The sequence below is a fragment of the Dermochelys coriacea genome, chromosome 3 (genome assembly GCF_009764565.3).
Source record: "Dermochelys coriacea isolate rDerCor1 chromosome 3, rDerCor1.pri.v4, whole genome shotgun sequence".
In the NCBI taxonomy this organism is placed as follows: Eukaryota; Metazoa; Chordata; order Testudines; family Dermochelyidae; genus Dermochelys; species Dermochelys coriacea.
The window spans coordinates 154,627,563-154,646,423 of record NC_050070.1 but is presented as its reverse complement, the minus strand read 5'-3'; the positions used below and the strand labels follow the sequence as shown (position 1 = coordinate 154,646,423).

The 18,861-nt window shown below is 42.3% G+C and overlaps 1 protein-coding gene across 1 annotated transcript in view; it reads left to right on the top strand.

Moving 5' to 3' along the window:
* LRFN2 (leucine rich repeat and fibronectin type III domain containing 2) overlaps positions 1 to 15,824 on the top strand; it is a 240,656-nt gene extending 224,832 nt beyond the window's left edge. Inside the window, exon 3 of the mRNA XM_038393601.2 lies at positions 12,560 to 15,824. Coding sequence (XP_038249529.1) covers positions 12,560 to 13,478 — 919 coding nt within the window. The 3' untranslated portion in view covers positions 13,479 to 15,824. The remainder of the gene's footprint in view (positions 1 to 12,559) is intronic.
* Positions 15,825 to 18,861: the final 3,037 nt, after the last annotated feature.

Sequence of the window (18,861 nt, the reverse complement as noted above, 5' to 3'; positions counted from 1 at the left end):
TGTACAAACATCTTAATTTTTGCTGTTTGGACTCGCTCACATTTTGTACCCTATTAGGCACAGTCATTCTACAGCCAGTATAACCTATTAGACTAGTATCCACACCGCCCTCGCTCCTTATATACATTCTCCTACCCATGACTGTATCCTTTCTTACTTCATCTTCTTCCCTCTCAATGCTAAAATCTGGCGTGGAGATTTTCTGGACATCTCCCATCCATCTCCCCCCAATTCCTAGTTTAAAGCTCTCTTTATCAGTTGTGCCAGCCTCGATCCTAGAAGTCTATTTCCTTCCCTACTCAGATGAAGTCCATCCCGAGAGAACTGACCTCTGTCCGGGAATGCCTCCCAGTGGCCATACATCCCAAAACCCTCCTTATAGCACCACTGCCTAAGCCATCTGTTGACAGTCATAATCTTGTCAGACCTTTGTTGCCCTTCTCTAGGAACAGGAAGGATCCCGCTAAAGATCACCTGAGCCTCAATTTCCTTAAGTGTCTTCCCAGCCTAGCATAGTCTCCCTTGATACTTTCCAGCGAGAATCTGGCTGTATCATTTGTTCCCACATGAAGGATAATTAGGGGATTCTTTCCCGCTCCCTTTAGGATCCTTTTCAACCTCAGGTCTACATCCCGTATCTTAGCACCCGGAAGACAGCACACCCTTCTATTCTCAGGATCAGCTCTAGTTACAGGCCTGTCTATTCTTCTCAATAAAGAGTCCCCGATCACATAGACCTGCCTTTTCCTGGTGACAGTGCTATTCTCCAGTCTCTCCCCTGTTCCCTCTGGCTGCAAGTTCTTTCCATTCCTATTTTCCCTTACAATCCTCTTCAACCCATCCTGTATCCTCCTAGGGCTCATATTTGGTGTAGTCTCCCTTGACTCTTCCCCTTTTTCTATAGGACTAGCTGCTCTTCTCTTCTTCCTTACCCTTCCACCTTCAACAAGTACCTGCTGAGCCCCTTCTTCATTTTCCAACTCTGCAAACCTGTTCCTAAGCTCTATTTCTCCTTCACTAGCCCGTCTTTTTCTCTGCCTGGTTTTTTGAGTCACATGTTTCCACTGACCACTTTCCTCATCCAGTCTCTCCTCAAAATTCCCCAGCCCTGCTTCCATTCGTGAGTCTGAGCTTTTCCCTTCAGATACCTCATATCTTTGCTCCATCATCTGCTCAAACCCCTTCCTAAACTCAACCAGACTTTCTACCTGCATCTCCAAACCTTAGATCTTTTCCTCCATCAGCTCTATCAGACGACATTTCATGCAGAAAAAACTCTTACCGGTTCCCCCCTCCAGGATCATGTACATACCACAGCTTCCACATCCAGTCATCCTCAATGTGTCTTTCACTACAGGAGTCACTCCCACAGCTGCCTCTGTATCTGTCATCTCCTTCCCACCTAAATCCTGTTAATCTGGGAAACACAAGCCACACCAAAAAGACCACACACCCCCCAGCAAAAGCAAACCCCAAACAAGCACCACAAGTCAAACTCCCCTGTTTAGAGCTCTGTTTGCCAGCTCCTGTGCCGCTGCAGCTGTCTGTGCCGCTGCCTGACTGGCTGGCTACCTTTAATGAACTGCTTGGTGTGTATGTACTCTGCTGTCCTCTACTGGATGGAATCAGAACTGCTCAATTCTGTGTCACAGCACCTATGCTGCTCACAGTTAGTGGAGATTCTCCTTTAGTTCAAGTGGCGTGAGATGGTACTATTGAAATGGGAGGACCCAAGTTTCTTCCCCATGCTGCTTTGAAGTTCAGTGTGTGTAATTTTTGTGGTGTAGTAACAGCCATGAAGTTCCTAGGCAGGGATGAGTTTGCTACATTTCCTGTTCCAGAAAGTTTATTTTTTCGTGGGAGCATTACAGGAGAACCTCAAAAAGGTCAGAATTACAGGTTAATTCACACTGGCATACAAATAGTCAGCTATTTATTCAAACATCTCCGAGTCAGTTTCATTTGCTAAGTGAGGCTGGAGGAGATCTTGAGGTCAGTCTGTTTTGTGAGGTTTCTGGTAATTCTGCTTCCAGTTGGACAGGGCATACCAGGGCAGCCGCTCTGATATTTTCATACTTCCACGTAGGAACACTGGAATTGCTATACTGGATAAGATCAGGGCTGCAGTTAACCTAGCATCCTATCTCCAACATTGGCCAGCGCCAGGTGTGTCAGGGGAAAGTGCAAGAAGCTCTATTTTCATTCAAAACCAGGAAGTTCAGAGAAGCTTGGAATGAGTAGGTTGTGTGGTAGAAGCTTGGACCCATCTCTGTAATGGGCCTGAACCAGAACCCAAACTTGGGGAAGGGTCACATCGAGGAGCTGAACACCATTCCCCAGACTTATGTTTACTCAGGCTATTACATAGTGAGTTTTGTGACTCTCCATTAAGTCAGAAGTGGCTCTCCAGCACAGCTGGCTTGTGGATCCTTGCTCTAGGCAAGAGTCTGAAGAAAATTCTAATGGAAAAAATATATCATAGAACAAAGGAACCTGGAGATGGAAGGAAATCACCTGACCCTGTTCCCCAGCCTGTGCAGGATTGTTCCCTAGAGGCCTAGGTTATGTTCTCCCAGTGCTTTGTCTATCCCCTTTTAAATGTCTTTTACTCCTTCCATTAGAACACTATCCAACAGCCTAATAGAGCTAACCATTAATTAATGTTTCCTAAAATACAGTATCAGATGTGCCTTTCTTCTTCCCTGTAGCTCAGGGGGTATATCTTTCTGGTTCATTATTTCATACCAGGCTTATAACTTGCCTTTGACTATTCCCCCCCCCCCCCGCCACCTTTTACCAAGTGAGCAAAAGAGAGCATAATCAAATTAGGAAATAATAATGAGATGACATGTACCGTGGAGCTCATCTGACAAGATGAATTATCTGAAGAGTGGCTAGATGTATGAGTGATGAGGAGACCGGATTCAGAAAGGTGGGGAGGGATTTGGCTCTGATGATGATTGTTCTATCATAAGGTAAAATTAAGGCTGTCATAAAATAAGGAAAAATATTAAAAGGAGAAAATTCATGAGTGTATTGGTGCATGGCGGGGTAAATGTTTGCTGAGAGGTTCTGAGTGCACTGTTCAGTTTAGGAACACTGTACACCACTCAGCATTCAGCCAGATATGTCCTTACATTGGTGTAGATGGCAGAAGAATTGGGCCCCTCATCAATAATACCAACTGCCTCTTCCCCAGGGCTCCAGAGGGGAGTGGACCCTGCTTCCCTTTTGTCCTGTCCCTTATGTACAGTGCCTCTTGTACCACTCACTACTGAAGCTCCAAGTCCTACATCGTCCTACAAGCAACTTTCTCCCTCATCAGTAATGTCAACCGCTAGCCTTGAAAAATCATGAGTCAGGCCCCAAAATAATGCAACTGAAAAAAAATGATAAAGTTGGTATTTTCTTTATTTTTCTGCTGGGGTTTGATTCTTTAGGATAAACTCAGGTCATGTTTTCTGTGCAGCCACAAAGATTAGAAACACACTTTATTTTTTTTAAAAGGCTAGCTGAAATTCTCTCCTAATCACATGACTCCAGGAGCCAAGGCTTTAAGAACACTTAATGTCACGTGACTTTCAATAAAATCACAAGAGTTGGCAACAATGAGGAATACCATCCCACTGGGCGTGCAGCCAAAAGTTGACTCAGCCACTCCTACTGGGGCCCAGATCTCTCCAGTCCTACTCTGATCTTCATTATCCCCATGCTCCTTAAAATATCTGACATGCTATCAGCTAGGCCCTTTCCACTGCACTGTTTCAGCCCTCTGCCTTGCTAATTGTCTCATATTTACACACAGAGCTGCTTCACCTGCACTGATTGGCGTTCACCTGTGTATTGATCAGGTTCTGTGGCCTTGATCATAATTCAGCTGTCTGTTGATGTTTCCATCATTTTGAGTGCTGCCGTTCACATGCATGCTTTTACCCCGCTGATTGCTATACTTATGTCTGTCTGTCTTTCTACAGCTTCCCACTACTTTGACTCTACTATGTTCTCCACTCTAATCACCTTCTTTGCTTCACCCTCTTTCATCTTCACTCACCTCACCCACTCCTCCTTCAGGTTTTTCTCGCTCTACCTGTCCTCAATTTCCTATCTCTGCCTACCAGTGCAAGGTCTGTGCACCACTGAAGTTCTAAAGGGCTTAAAGGCCTTGTACTGGCCCTCTGTGCAAAGGTGAATTTCATTCTCTACCCTCCCACTACCTCAGCCTAATTTCTATTAATCTAGTCTTTTTCCACCCCCAAACCCTTTATTCCGCTCATATCTTCTTCTTGAACTGTTCCCCTTTTAGATCATTCTGACTTTAATCCTGCCCAGATTCATCCTGTGAACTCCATCTACAATGATGCACTCCACCCTGCTTATACCCTCTTCAATGCTCCCAAGTAGAGTTAGCTGATTTTTTTCCCTGCCAAAAATAGGGGTTTGCCAAAACTGATTTTTTTCATGGAAAACTGTTATTTAACTTTCTTTCTTTCTTTCTTTCTTTTCTTTCTTTCTTCAGGAAAATGAAAATGGTTATTTCAGTTCAAATATGTTTTTGTTCCATTTCTCAAAAACAGAACAAATTCTACTTTTTATTTTGGGCTCTCCCACTCCTTTCTCTCCATTATCTCTCTCCTCCAACTTCCCTTTCTCTTCCTCACCCTCCTCCTCCATACACTTTGGAAGGGGAAGAAGAAAGGGGAGGAAAAGTGGGGGAAAAAAATGGGGGGGCTGTGTGTAAGAACAATGAAGATGAGGAAGGGGAAGGCGTGGTGCTATTAGTGCTACTACACTAAATGATCTAATGTGTCATTTCCTCTCCAATTTCTATGGTAGGATATAAGATCTCAAGGGGAATCTTACTGAAATGCAGGGAATGTACCTTTATCGCTAACACACACAAGAGTCACATAGGAGATATCAACAGGGCACTAAACTAGGACTCAAGAGATGGGCTATTCAAAAAGAGATGTCTTTACAGCAAGAACTGGTTAAGCTTTGAGAAAAATGTGTGTTTGGCCAAACTTTTAGCCTTTTTGCATTCATTAGCCTTTTGCCCTGACACAAGTCAACTTGCATTCCCTCAACATTTGTTCTGGGAAATGTTGCACCTACATTTGACAAAGATTTGATTAGTCATTAAATGCTTCTCCCTCTTAACATTCAAACATACTCAGGGCTGGATGTTGGAGCTCAAGTTCTCTGATTACTGCAGCCAATTTCAAGCTAAGAATAGTTGGTATCTTATCCCTAGCAAGACGGAAAGTTGGAATGAAATAACCTACTCAACGAGTCTGGTCTATCTTCCACCTAATCCACCTACTCCACACACATATCAGCTGGAATGTTAACCCCTAAGTTCTCCACAGGTACTCCCTAATGCTTGAAAAGAAGGGATGGATACATTTGTATATGATGTTATAATAATAATACATAGCTCTTCTATATAGTGATTTTTATCTGTAGATCTCAAAGTGCTTTATGAATGTCAGCATCATTATCCCCAGAAGGGAAAACTGAGGCACAGACAGCTGAAGAGACTTGACCAAGGTTATCCAGTAGACCAGTGACAGAGTAGGATCTAGAACACAGCTCTTCTGAGTCCCAGTTCAGTGCTCCATCCAAAAGGCCACATGCTCCTGCACACTTGTCCCTGCTAGCCAGGAATGAAAGGGAGGTCCACAGCAGCCCTGGGAATTAACCATTGCTGCTGGCTTTTCAAAGTTTTTTATTTCCTAATTTGTTTAAATGAAGCTAGGGGCCTAGCTCGGATATCACAAAAGCAGTTGGCGCTATTCTGTGGCTACAAGATTGCCTGGTATGTACTCAGCAGGAAGTGTGCTGGGGGCAAGTCAGGGCTGAACTCAAAAGGGGGAGCTGAGATGCCATTTTGTTTTGTTATGATCCATTCATTTTAGTACTCATGTGAAATAAGAGGCAAGCATAATCCATATAGGAGCCATGCATACTTTCCTCTTCCCCTCAAAGTTCTACCAATGCCCTTCAGTCTTTCCCTGTAGAACCTCTGAAAGTCCATTTCTGGCTCCCATAAAGCTCTTCCAATGTGCCTCCGTCTTCACCTGTAAAACCTCCTGCGATTCCAGGCTTTTACAATCCCAAAGTTGATACTTGCAAACTCATTTCATTTTGGAAAGACAGCATTTCCAAATGGGTGGCATGCAGACTCCTATGTGGGAGAATCTCCTAATTTCCTGGGACATGTTTAATCTCTAGTGAGACACTTTAGTAATAACCTTAAGTGTCCATTATCTGAATCCTTGCATCAACAAGATGGAGTTATTCCTCTGCTCTTCCTATCCAGAGGGAAAAGGGCAAGGGAAGAAATATAGAAATGACTTGGTCAGAGGAGGTGTTTTGCGGTGTGTGGCTCATATCCAAGAGTTGGCAGGGAATGGGTTAATGCCAGTAATTTCCAAACTTGTGCTTGTTATAATTAGGTTGCCAGTGGACCCCTATTAGATGGATTGTCTAGTCAGGGATGAGGTAAGATTGTTTTTGGATTATTCAATGTGAAAGAGACTGTTTGAACTGTTAGTGTAGTTGAGAATTTTTTGCCTTCCCCAGAGTGTTTATTTCCAGATTTTTAAAGGCTCCGACTTCTTTAACTGAAAAGGAAATGCATAGTCGCAAACTTAGCTTAAAATTAATAGTTTTTTGCCAGTTTATTTTCTAGTATGATTGTTGGCTTTTTCTGAAATGGGGCCAATGCAGAGTTCAGGAGCTCTATGAGGTCCTCCAGGCCTCTACTGTGAAGTGGATCTCAGGAGCTCTGCTAGTTCTGTAACTCCTTCTAGCTCACCCAGTCCTGCAGAGTTTAGGAGCACTAAATGACGCCCAGCTTTCCCCCCACTCCCCAGACACCACTGCATGTGGTACTGAAGAATTCCACTGACTCCCTCAACTATTCCTTATCAAGCAGAGTTATGGCTACACTTACAGTGGCATGTAGCAAATAGGTACTACATGTGTAGTTACACGTTGTAGTGAAAGGCTCTGGCAGTGGGGAAAAGCTCCAGCAGCTGCTTGGGCATGCCGCGGACCGGGTAGGATAAACACTGTGGGGGTTCAGGTATGAACAGCACTTAACTTGCCTAAGCCACATCTCATCATCTCCATTGCTGTTTGTACCTGTGCTATCTGAGCATGCAGTGTCTGTAATCTACACGCTGTCATGAGTGTACACACAGCCAAAATGAATGTTTATATTCTCTCTAAACCGCCAGAGAATAGCTGATCAACAGGGTCATCTCAAGGCCTATGCACCATTTAAATCGCACATAAACCCTCAAAATGGGGTTTAAACAGTGTGTCTTTGTTGCCAAGAAGGCTAATGGCATTTTGGGTTGTGTATGTAGGAGCATTGCCAGCAGATGGAGGGACGTGATCATTCCCCTCTATTTAGTCTCATCTGGAGTATTGTGTCCAGTTTTGGGTCTCATGCTGCAAGAAGGATGTGGAAAAACTGGAAAGAGTCCAGTGGAAGGCAACAACAATTAGGGGGCTGGAGCACATGACTTATGAGAAGAGGCTGAGGGAACTGGGATTATTTAGTCTGCAGAAGAGAAGAATGAGGGAGGATTTGATAGCTGCTTTCAACTACCTGAAAGGGGGTTCCAAAGAGGATGGATCCAGGCTGTTCTCTGTGGTAGCAGATGACAGAACAAGGAGTAATGGTCTCAAGTTGCAGTGGGGGAGGTTTAGGTTGGATATTAGGAAAAACTTTTCACTAGGAGGGTGGTGAAGCACTGGAATGTGTTACCTAGGGAGGTGGTGGAATCTTCTTCCTTAGAGGTTTTTAAGGTCAGGCTTGACAAAGTCCTGGCTGGGATGATTTAGTTGGGGATTGGTCCTGCTTTGAGCAGGGGGCTGGACTAGATGACCTCCTGAGGTCCCTTCCAACCCTGATATTCTACGATTCTATGAAATGGTATATAAGTCTTGTATTTGTCAGGTGCACACACAGGTGAATTTCATCTAAAGAGACTGAAATCATTACAGTTACATATAACAAGCATTAACATGGACCAGACAAGCATTTTTATGGAGATTTAACTACGTGGAATGTTTGAAGAGGCAGCGGTTAGCCATTTAACCTAGAGGGGCAAAAAGAAACATAAGAAACTAATCAAAATGTCAATGCAGGGCAATTTGTTAATGACCTGGAACTCAAATGCAGTTTGGTTAAGTTTCTTCAAACTTTCCAGAAAAAAATCATAGCCTTCAGGGGAAATCTAGTATTGTTTCAGCCCAATCAATTTTGCTAGGCACAGCTGTAGCTGCGTAAAGGCTAATAATAGGCTTATAATGGAACCTGGTTGGAACCTTATTATGGAAAGGTGATCATCTTTCCGTAATACATTTAAAGCCAAGGATTACGTATGGTTATATAAATGTACTTCAGAGGTCCTGCCCTGCATGACATTCAAATGAATATTACTGTAATAGAAGAGTTCAGCATGGAAATAAGTAATAGGTTCAAGCACTGTAGGGGTTAAGCAAGTAAACTCAGAACCAGTTCTCTTACATCTGAACAGGTTTCAGAGTAGCAGCCGTGTTAGTCTGTATTCGCAAAAAGAAAAGGAGTACTTATGGCACCTTAGAGACTAACAAATTTATTTGAGCATAAGCTTTCGTGAGCTACAGCTCACTTCATCGGATGCATCCGATGAAGTGAGCTGTAGCTCACGAAAGCTTATGCTCAAATACATTTGTTAGTCTCTAAGGTGCCACAAGTACTCCTTTTCTTCTTACATCTGAAGAGGATGATCTTGTTTTCATGAAGTTACCCAATCTTTAAAGTATTTCTTGATACTCTGTTTGAAATAATCCTCCCTCCCCCAAACTTATTACTAGTCTGCTGTGATTGATGGCAGCACTTAAGAGTCCCCATACCTAAAATCAATGTAGACACATTTTCACTCTGGGATATTGATGACTCTTTGATTATCCACAACATGTGTAGCTGTGAGATGCCACATCAATCTTTACTTTGCTCCATCATGTGGAGGAGTCTTTCGCAGCTGCTCTGCACTTCGAATACTGTTAATCACCGAACACCACACTCAGTGGTAGGGAGTTAGACCCAAAAGGGCTCTTTAAAACCTCAGCTGGGCAGAATCCCTAGGGCTATGTTCAGGCGACTAGTGGGCTACGGTTTGGTTCAGACGGCAAGGTTTCATTGGAGGAGCTGAAGGCACTTTGCAAACATTGACTGATTTTAGAAATCAGACTTATCAAAATGTCTTTGCAAGCTGAGGAGGAAATCTCATGAGACCAGGCTTGCTTATGAGACTTGTATTATGTCCCTGCTTCCGCATAGGCCAGAAAGTGTGGGAGTGAGGGGTGTGAATACTTCAGAGAAGCACATTAATCTCTGACACAGACAGACAGACACAGTATTAGCCAGCAAGAGCAACTGGCCAACATGAATGTACATGTGCAAACTGGGCTACTTAGCAGAGGGCCCCAATGGTAAAATCTGAACAAATGAGATCTCCCATTTCTTGCTGTGCTTTTTTTCACAACTATTGTTTATAGAGTGGTTGGCAATCTGGAAAACACAGAAAATGCTATGATCTCTGCCCCAGTGGCATTGTATTCTAAGGATTAAATTATGGCTATCCCAGGCAGTGGTGTGGAACATGCATTGAAGAGGAACATTGCCCAAGTTTAGGGTGACCAGATGTCCCGATTTTATAGGGACAGTCCCTGCTTTTTGGGTCTTTTTCTTATATAGGCGCCTATTATTCCCCCCCCCCCGTCCTGATTTTTCACATTTGCTGTGTGGTCACCCTACCCAAGTTGTGGTGGCTGGAAGTATAATGCCTCTAGAACCATTGGGGGGGGGAAGCGCAATCAGAAGCGGCTCTAGATTGAACATTTGACTGTCATTGAACTTTCTGGAGATGGCAGGTACAGCACTCCTGCCTCACTACTGAATGTACCTGAGGTGCTCCTGTGTATCCTGCCTGTGTCTGTGCAGAACACATCTGCTCTGATATAAAATATACCAGGTATGTCTAGTAGACAGTAGAATGCACCTGCTAGGAGGCTCAATTTTCCAGGCATCACTGGGCGATACTTACTTTGCCTACAGAATGTTTTAAAAACAATGAGCCAGATCCTCAGCTGTGGCCAAACTGCAGAGACCCAAGTTGTGACTTGTGTGTGTGTACGCATGCACACACATGCAAAGGTAGCTTAATACTCACCTTTACACTGCTCTGATACTGCTGCTTCTCTGTGCAGGCTAGTGCCCCTGCATTGCGATAGAACAGCATATGGGTGGCTCTAATTTGTGCTGACTGCAATGGCTACACAAGGCCAAAATACACCTGAAGATTGGCATGGTTTAGGGGCATGACAACTACACCACCTTTTTTCTGGCCATGCCATTTTCCCTGCTATCCTGGCAACAGATGATTGAGTGGTGTATGTGTCTGTGTGTCTGCTCTACTGCTGGAAGATCACTTGTACATTGAAATGATCCTCCCTGATATGGTTACACTGGCTTTAAAGACAGGTTACACTAGCAGTGTAGTGCAAAGCAGCCATACTGCACCTGAGATTCTGGTCCAGTATGTCCAGGAAGAACACACCTCTTTGAACTCCTATATAAACAGCCAGGCTCAGGCATTATCCACATGCCATGCTGGTGATTATTACATGTATGTCTGGTTGAACACATCTACCTTTATTTAATGTTCCAGGAATACTTTGCAGATATCATTGTTGTCAAAGGAATGCTAGTGGGGTATGACACCACAGCACATGTGAAGGAATGCCACCAGGGAAAGAGTTGTGTGTGAATTTCTCAATCATTTTGTATTTTAACCTTGTCGTTTGTGACCAAATGCTAGAGATTTGGGGGGAGGAGAGTCACACAAAGGTTGTTACTTCAGGTGATGAGGTGCCTTGCTGCCATCAGCTGTCTCTGTTGAATATCAGCTACAAATGCCTTACATATAATTATTCCTGTTGTTTGCCAGTATGGTAACAGTATGGTAAATTTGCTGAAGCTGCAGAACAAAGGGGAGAGGGATGCAGCAGGCAAAGACTTCCTATCTATATCTGAGTCTGCTGAAGGTCTTAGCTTTGATCCAGAGTCATACAATATGACAGTATATCAATACATAACTGTCAGCAACAAACTTCTTCCAGCAGTTTTTAATTAGATGGTCTCTGGCTCCATAGTTTTATATTTCAAATCTCAGGTTACTATGGATGAAATCCTGACATTCTTACTCAATTTCCACTCAGTCCTTATTAAGGCAAAAGTCAATAGGGATTTTGCCCGAACAAAGACTGCAAGATTTGAATGGCTGGACCTGATTCTCTTTCAGTCTAAAGCCACTTTAGAAACACTCTAGCCATGTAAATGGGCCTTAGAGTGGGAGTAAGCTAGAGTGGCAATAAAGATATAAGATATCCTGAGATATAAACGAGACTCAAGCTTATTATATTTAATTTGCCTTTTCCCTGCTATTCTAAACCATCAGGATGCTGTCTGAAGACAATGATAAAAATGTCAAGGATGCTTCTCAGTTACATGTAGAACATGTAAACTGGGCATGAGCCTGGTTCTCCACTGCCCTGCACTTCATGCCATCCTGTATACCAGTGTAACATGAATGTGGAGTGGCTGTAGATAGAACTCTACTCTTCTGATTTAATGGTGCTTTTACATATACTTTGCTCCAGTGTAAATGACTGCCCAAAATGCACGGCAACAGATAATTAGATCCATTAGCAACCACCCATATTGCAAAGCCCATTGTCTTTTTCCATGCACAACTCCGTATTTTGCAAACACAACTCAGGGATATCTTTTGTTTTTATATCCTCTTCATTTGTTGTAAAGTTGGGACTGTTTGGTTTTGAATAGATTTACCAAAAAAAAGTTGCTCTTCTAATCCAATCTCACACCTTCCCACCATGCCTCTGCATTTATTGCCGATACTTCTTTTCCCACCCCATCTGAGAAAGGTGGTCACATGCAGAAATTTCCAGCTGATAAGATCTCTGTACTTCAAGGATCCATTCTTCATGGTGTAGGGAGAATGAGAGAGATGGCTGTCTGCCACTTGTATGCACCAAAAGCACAGTCTGTTGTCGGTTGGTATTGCAATGTAAACATCATCATATCACAGTGTAAATTTCCCAACCCTCATGAAACAATGTCAAGACTGCTAGTCCTGAGCTGAGCAAATTTGAGGGTCATTTGGCAGACTCAGTCAGGGCTGGTTCATACAGGCTGAGGTTTATGTTTCTTGAGCTGTTCACCCAGCCTTGGTTACATTATGTACACTCTAAGTTTGGATAAAACACTTTGGGAGGAACAGGCCAGCCTGGTTTTATTTACTCTTGTTCCTTTCTGTAACTACAGGAAAGATGGACCTGAAGAAACCTTAAGTCTGAGCACCCCTGACCTTTGAGGAAGTTTGGATCTAGGTCTGAACTTTACAGATCAGGCCCATCTCTACTTGTAATTGTGTATCTGTTTCCCATTAAACCTTAACCTAATTTTCTCTTTTTCTTAAAGGATGATCCCCGCTACAAACAAAGCCTTTGTGGTGAACAACCTTGTATCTGGAATGGGCTATGACCTCTGTGTCTTGGCCATGTGGGATGACACTGCCACGACACTCACAGCCACCAACGTCGTGGGGTGTGCCCAGTTCTTCACCAAAGAGGACTATCCTCAGTGCCAGTCCATGCACAGCCAATTCCTGGGTGGGACGATGATCTTAGTCATTGGAGGCATCATTGTGGCAACTCTACTGGTGTTCATCGTCATACTCATGGTCCGGTATAAAGTTTGTAACAGTTCCCAGGGGAAGATGGCCAATGTCAGCAATGTCTACTCACAGACTAATGGAGCTCAACCTGTTCAAAATGGGGTCCTGCCCCAAGTCAACCCCAAAGTGGTGGTAAGAAATGAACTCATGGAGTTTAACTGTGAGTCTGTACAGAGCAGCATCTCCTCCTCTTCTAGTTCAGCGAATAGCCGCGACTGTGATAACTATAGCCTCCAAAGTGAACAAGGCACATTGTCCAGTAAGTGGAGGCCTCCTTCTAGGTCAAAACATAACATTGATCGGCTAATGGGAGCTTTTGCCTCCCTGGAACTGAAGTGTCAGAAAAAGGAGGACACGGTAGACTCCAGAACTTCCACAGTGGCCCACCACTCGGACAAAGAGCCACTTCTGGGCCAACAGGAGTCAAAATTCCATAGTCTCCTCATGTTACCACTGGAGGGGAAAACTAAACGTAGCCATTCTTTTGACATGGGGGATTTTGCCACATCTCAATGTTGCACCTATCCAAAAAAGATAACAAACATTTGGACAAAGCGCAGCCTCTCGGTGAATGGCATGCTCTTGCAGTATGATGACAATGACTTAGAAGGGGCGAAAGGGACTTACGGGAGTTCAGAATGGGTAATGGAAAGCACAGTGTAAATAAGAGCTTCTCCCCCTCGCTTCTCCCTAATTACATCAAATGTAATAAAATTTGGTTTTGTTGAAAAGCCATGAAAATGAAAAGGGGTGGAGGGGGGACATGCTCCACCACGTTGGAGAAAAGAAAAAAAAGAGAGAGAGAGAGAGAGAGATAAATAAACAAAATAAGATAACAAAAGAGGAAAAAGGTATTGAAATGCTAATAAGCACGTGTGGCCCCATTAATATCCAATCCCAACAAAACTGAGTGTGAACATTTCAAGGAATTTACCAGTTGTATTTAGCATTGCTTTCCAAAAGTCTCCTGGCCTCCCGGTGACCCGACAAACAAGATTAAATGAGGATTAAAGTGGGGTTAGCAGCACATACTTAATTCAAAGGGTTTGGGGGTTTTTTTCTTCCCTTTTGGTAGCCTGTGAAGTACACTCCCATGGATAGAAGACTGATGCAAGTATGTCACTGGCTGTAATTGCGCTTGTCATCACAGAACTACACTAAAGGCATCTGTGAAGACAGAACAGACCAATTTTTCAGCTTAATCTCTTGGTGTTATCAAAAACATATGGAGATTTCTCCCCCGCCCCCTGTTGTTGGGTTGAGGGGTTTTTGGTTTGGTTGGGTTGGTTTTTTGCAGGAAAAAGGGATGTTTCTTTTTTCGTTTTGGTTTGTATTCTCTCATCAGATCCCTGTGATGAAACCAAGGATATGTACAAAGATTAAACTCTCGATGTACTGTATAACCCGCCTTCAACACCACCCCTTATGTCCCAGGAAAATGAAATCTAGGGGGCTAATAAATTTTAAAAATAATCATCTTTCTTCCATCTCCTTCACGGTCGCTGCTTGTCAAGGCAGATTGCAACAGCTATTCATATCAGTGTGGGGGAAATTCAAGATTTCATATAAAAGGCAAGAAAGAGGCGAAAACAAAAGCTGCTCCGGTGAACTCTCCTTGCTATTAATACAAATTGCTGCTGACCAAGGTTATTTTGTCACTCTGTTCAACTGATAAAGAAAATGCAGACTTTAGCTAGTTTGCAACAGAAAGCTCTTTGTCCAGTCAGTCGCCACAACAGGGCGTGTCTGTATCAGTAGCATTGCAGGAAGTGCAGGTCTCTGAGCATTTAAGGGGATTATAAGTGTAATGGGGATGTTCCTATTTAGCCACAGAAAACAAGTTAGAATTGGATGTCTCAGAATAGATGGTCTCCCAAGTGTCACCTGCATCTTGCCCTTCACCTACTCCCAGACCTCTGTCCCATCCCTTGCAAAGGTACTTGCTACCTGAGACCAATGGTTCTTCTTTATGCCTTGTAAACTGATTTTCAAGTTCCTTTTTGGGGAGCATTGCTGTGGTTCTGGGAATGCTGTGGATGCACATGGTCCATCCACCTGGCTCCATTGTCCTTAGTGACTTTAATGTGATTTCCAATATTTTGGTGGCTACAGCAACTGTCTTTATTTAATTTGTTTATTTATTTGTTTGTTCCCAGTGATCTGTCAGCTGGGAACCATTTTGAAATTGCACATTATTATTATTTTATAACAGATGTGTGGAGAAAGGTTGTAAGGCACAGAGGAAAACCACCAAAAAACCTCTATGTATTTTTTTTTAAAGATTTAGAGATATATTGTTACATGGCTATGTACTTGATCTTGTATTCGTCATGTTTCTTACTTGGAGTTTTAGACAATGACATCCCTGTGATTAGAATATTTTATTTTCCTTTTAATTTTTCTTTTTTTGCTACAAAATGTACATTAAAAACAAAACATTCCTGGGGGAAAAAAGCACCTTCTTCTTTTCATTTGTTTTAATGTCCTGTGTTTTGCTTTGAAACCTAAATAAGAAGCATTAATATTTTTTAAAAAAGAAAAAGACCTTGAGACGTTTTCTCTCTTCGTTGTTTCGTGTGCAGAAAGATATTTTTCTTTGGGTGAAGTTCATGCCTAATCAGAGGTATTCAGTGGTGCACAGGCCCTTTGCATGAGGGTGAATATCATGCTCTGAGAACCTGATCTAAACTTGGCTATGTCGGTTAGGAGTGTGATGTGTATACACTGCACTTGGGAAGTCTGATTGCATGGTTAGATGTACCCAAGTTCGCTTTGATCTAGCTAGCTTAAGTAACAATAGGCATGAAGCTGCAGCAGCACAAGCGGTGGTATAGGTTAGCCTCTTGAGCATGTACTCAGGTTTTGGGCAAGCAGGGCTATCTTATGCTGCTACCTGTGCTCCCTCCTATTGTTGCTTGAGCTAGCTTTGATTTAGCTAGCTCAGATATATCTACACATGCTGCAAACACACCTTCTGATTGCAGTGTAGACAGACCCATACACAGTTATGCTGGTATAGGCCATATACTTAGAGCAGTATAGCTTATGCCATTCCCCATAAGCTGTACCAATATCAACACAGTTATACTGGTATAACTTCATCCACTCTTGGAGGGTTTTGCCAGTTATTACCAGTGTAACTATACCAGCAAAACCCTCTTAGTGTAGATAAGGCCTTAGATGCCTTTTAAATAAAAGCTCAGTCATTAATAATAATTCTTTATATGGACCCAATCCTGAACTGTTTGCTGTAGTAAAACTCCCACTGACTTGAACACACCTAGGCAGCTTGTGCATGGATGGGTAGTGTTTGGTGCAAAAGACTAATAGTTAACATGTCTGATGTTTCATGGCATGTTGTGAGGGTTGATTAACTAATGTATACAGAGTGCCTAAAACATAAGATATGAGCTATACATTGGGTCTGATCCTCCGCTGCTGTAAATTAGCATAGCTTCATCCACATCAATAGAGCTATGCCAATTTACACCAGCTGAGGATCTATTATTATTTATCATCAATAGCTAGATTGTTAATGAACTTCCAGAACAGATTTCAGAAACAAGTTGCCATTTCCCTGTTTCAGTGTCAGTGATTAGCACTCGTATTTCTCCAACTGGAAATTGACTGTTTACTTCCACTTCCTAAAGGAAGGCAATTCTGATGAAGATTTAGGGTGAAATCTTGACTCCAATGAAGTCAATGGCAAACCTCCCATTGACTTCAGTGGGGCCAGAATTTCACCAGGGATTAGGAATCAAGCAATTCAGATTCCTTTAGCATGTATGAGGGGAGGAAGAAAAAGTGATAAATTAAGCCCTATTTTTTTCCTAAGGGTTAATTTTACAGGGACCTATATTACCAATGTATTTTAACAGTGGTCTAAGGGCCTGATCCAAAGTCTTTCCACCCATTTAAATAGGTTTTGAATCATGCCCTATGTTATCAATGTTCATAAAACCAAAAAATGTTTAATATAACTTTACAATGGCTTTGAAAGTTTCTGCTTTTCTTATTCATTCAAATGGGAGCTGCATTTCTTGTGTTTTAATCTATATAAGCCAACTGTCCAGATGACAGCTTCCCATTGATTGTTAATTATACTTAATTTTAAATTGTATTGAAGACACTTAAAGAATTTTGTGTCATGATTTAATTTTCTTTGTTATTATATGCAGTAGTGAGACTGTTATTTTTATTACATTGCATTTCCTTTTAAACATGGCAGCTGGGGTGCTTCAAATTCAGCTGTCAAGTTCATTTGCAATATTAATAGTGTTCACCCTCATGAAGATTCAAAAGCAGTGTCCAATGTATTCCTCTTTATTAAAGAGAAAAAAACCTCTGTTCTATTTTTGCATAAGATCAGAGAAAGGAACTCAACAGATGCTATCTTGAAGAAGTGGATGCATGCCAAAAGAGCCAGGTATTAAGATCCACAATGTAACAACCGGAAGAGCACGTATTCTTGTTAATTATTATTTTTATTCATTTACCACTAGAAGCTGAGGCTCAACAAATTTGCAAATGCTGATTGAAAGGTAAACAAGATCGGCACCCACAGAACACTGTCCGATCGTATGAGGCTGGGATGGGACAATATTTGGCTGAGAGGCCACCAAGCAACACTCAGGTGCTGAATGAAGTAGCACTGATGATGCAACAGGTGGCACTCTTCTCCCTGACTCAGTATTAAACTAATGCTCCAGTGTACTAGTTCAGGGAACACTGTTTCTGGACAACCTGTCTTTTGGATGAAATGTAAAACCAACATTCTAATTATTTATGCACATTAAAGATCCCATGGCACTTTTCATGACATCAGTGCTTTTAAGCCCAGCATCCTAGCCCAACTCTGATCTCTCATACCCCCAGTTTACTGCAGTTTTCAGTTGAATACTTCATTCTGCACTGCTTGATCTATATTTTTGTGTACTGTTGCTGTGTGCTGTTCAAACTGCCATGTTCCACCTCTGAAGTGACTCAATTTCAGTGTGGGTGAAGTTATATACCCACACAAACTTATTTGGTTGGAAGAGCACTTCATGGATCTACTGATCCAGCTGCTACTGTGCTACTGAAGTCAATGGAACAACACCACTGGCTAGGTGGAGTTGAATCTACCCTCTTGTTCCCACAGCCCTAAACTGAGACAGAGCTTTACAAACCTCAAGTAACAATACTGTCACACAAAGTAACACGTGACTTAGGGCTACGGAGTGTTGAATATGTTATCAGCAATTCTATTCTAAATACAAGCGTCAGTTGATTTAGATCGTAAAATACACACCACAGTTTGAAAACAGCTTTCCATAGAAGGCAGCTTGGACAGTTAAAGGTGCAGAAACCAAAGAGATGCCTTTGGAAATGCTACATGACAGCTGGGCATGTGTAAGTAAATCGTGGAAGTTACATTTTTTGACATCGTTTATGGTGGGAACATAGACATTGTTTCTAAAAATGTGCCATGCCTTTTATTTGAAAGAACAGGACAAGATTCCATTACAAAATGGAGCCCCTGTTTTGAGATGCTGAAAAACAATGTAGTCTTGCATTATAACACAAGAAGCACAGATGCCCAACATTTGCGTCATTGAGGAAATCACTGTAACCTTGACAGGAACCCAAGAGCTGTACATAATATTCTTATTGCTGTATATAATTTTGGTTTTTTAATCAAAGCATAACTGTGATTGTATCTTCCTTGATGAATGATAAGTTCCCCAGCAATAGAAAATTGCAGAGGATTTGCTTTCCCTTTGCCCTGCAGTTATAGTGAGAGAGCATTTTAGAACTCTTCAAGCTTCATTTAAGTGCTTGGGCCCCATTTTGGGTGACCTTGTCATAAGCAACGCCAGCTCCCATAACAACACACAGGTGAAAGGCATCCTGATCTTGCATGCCACAAGACTGAATGGCACTACCATCCTGGTATTCAGATTGTTACATCTTGCTACAGCGCCTGTTTTCCTCCAGAGTGTTCAAATGAATATTCAGACAAATTCTGTTCAATTCATTTTCCCATTGTATCCCAACAGACATGATC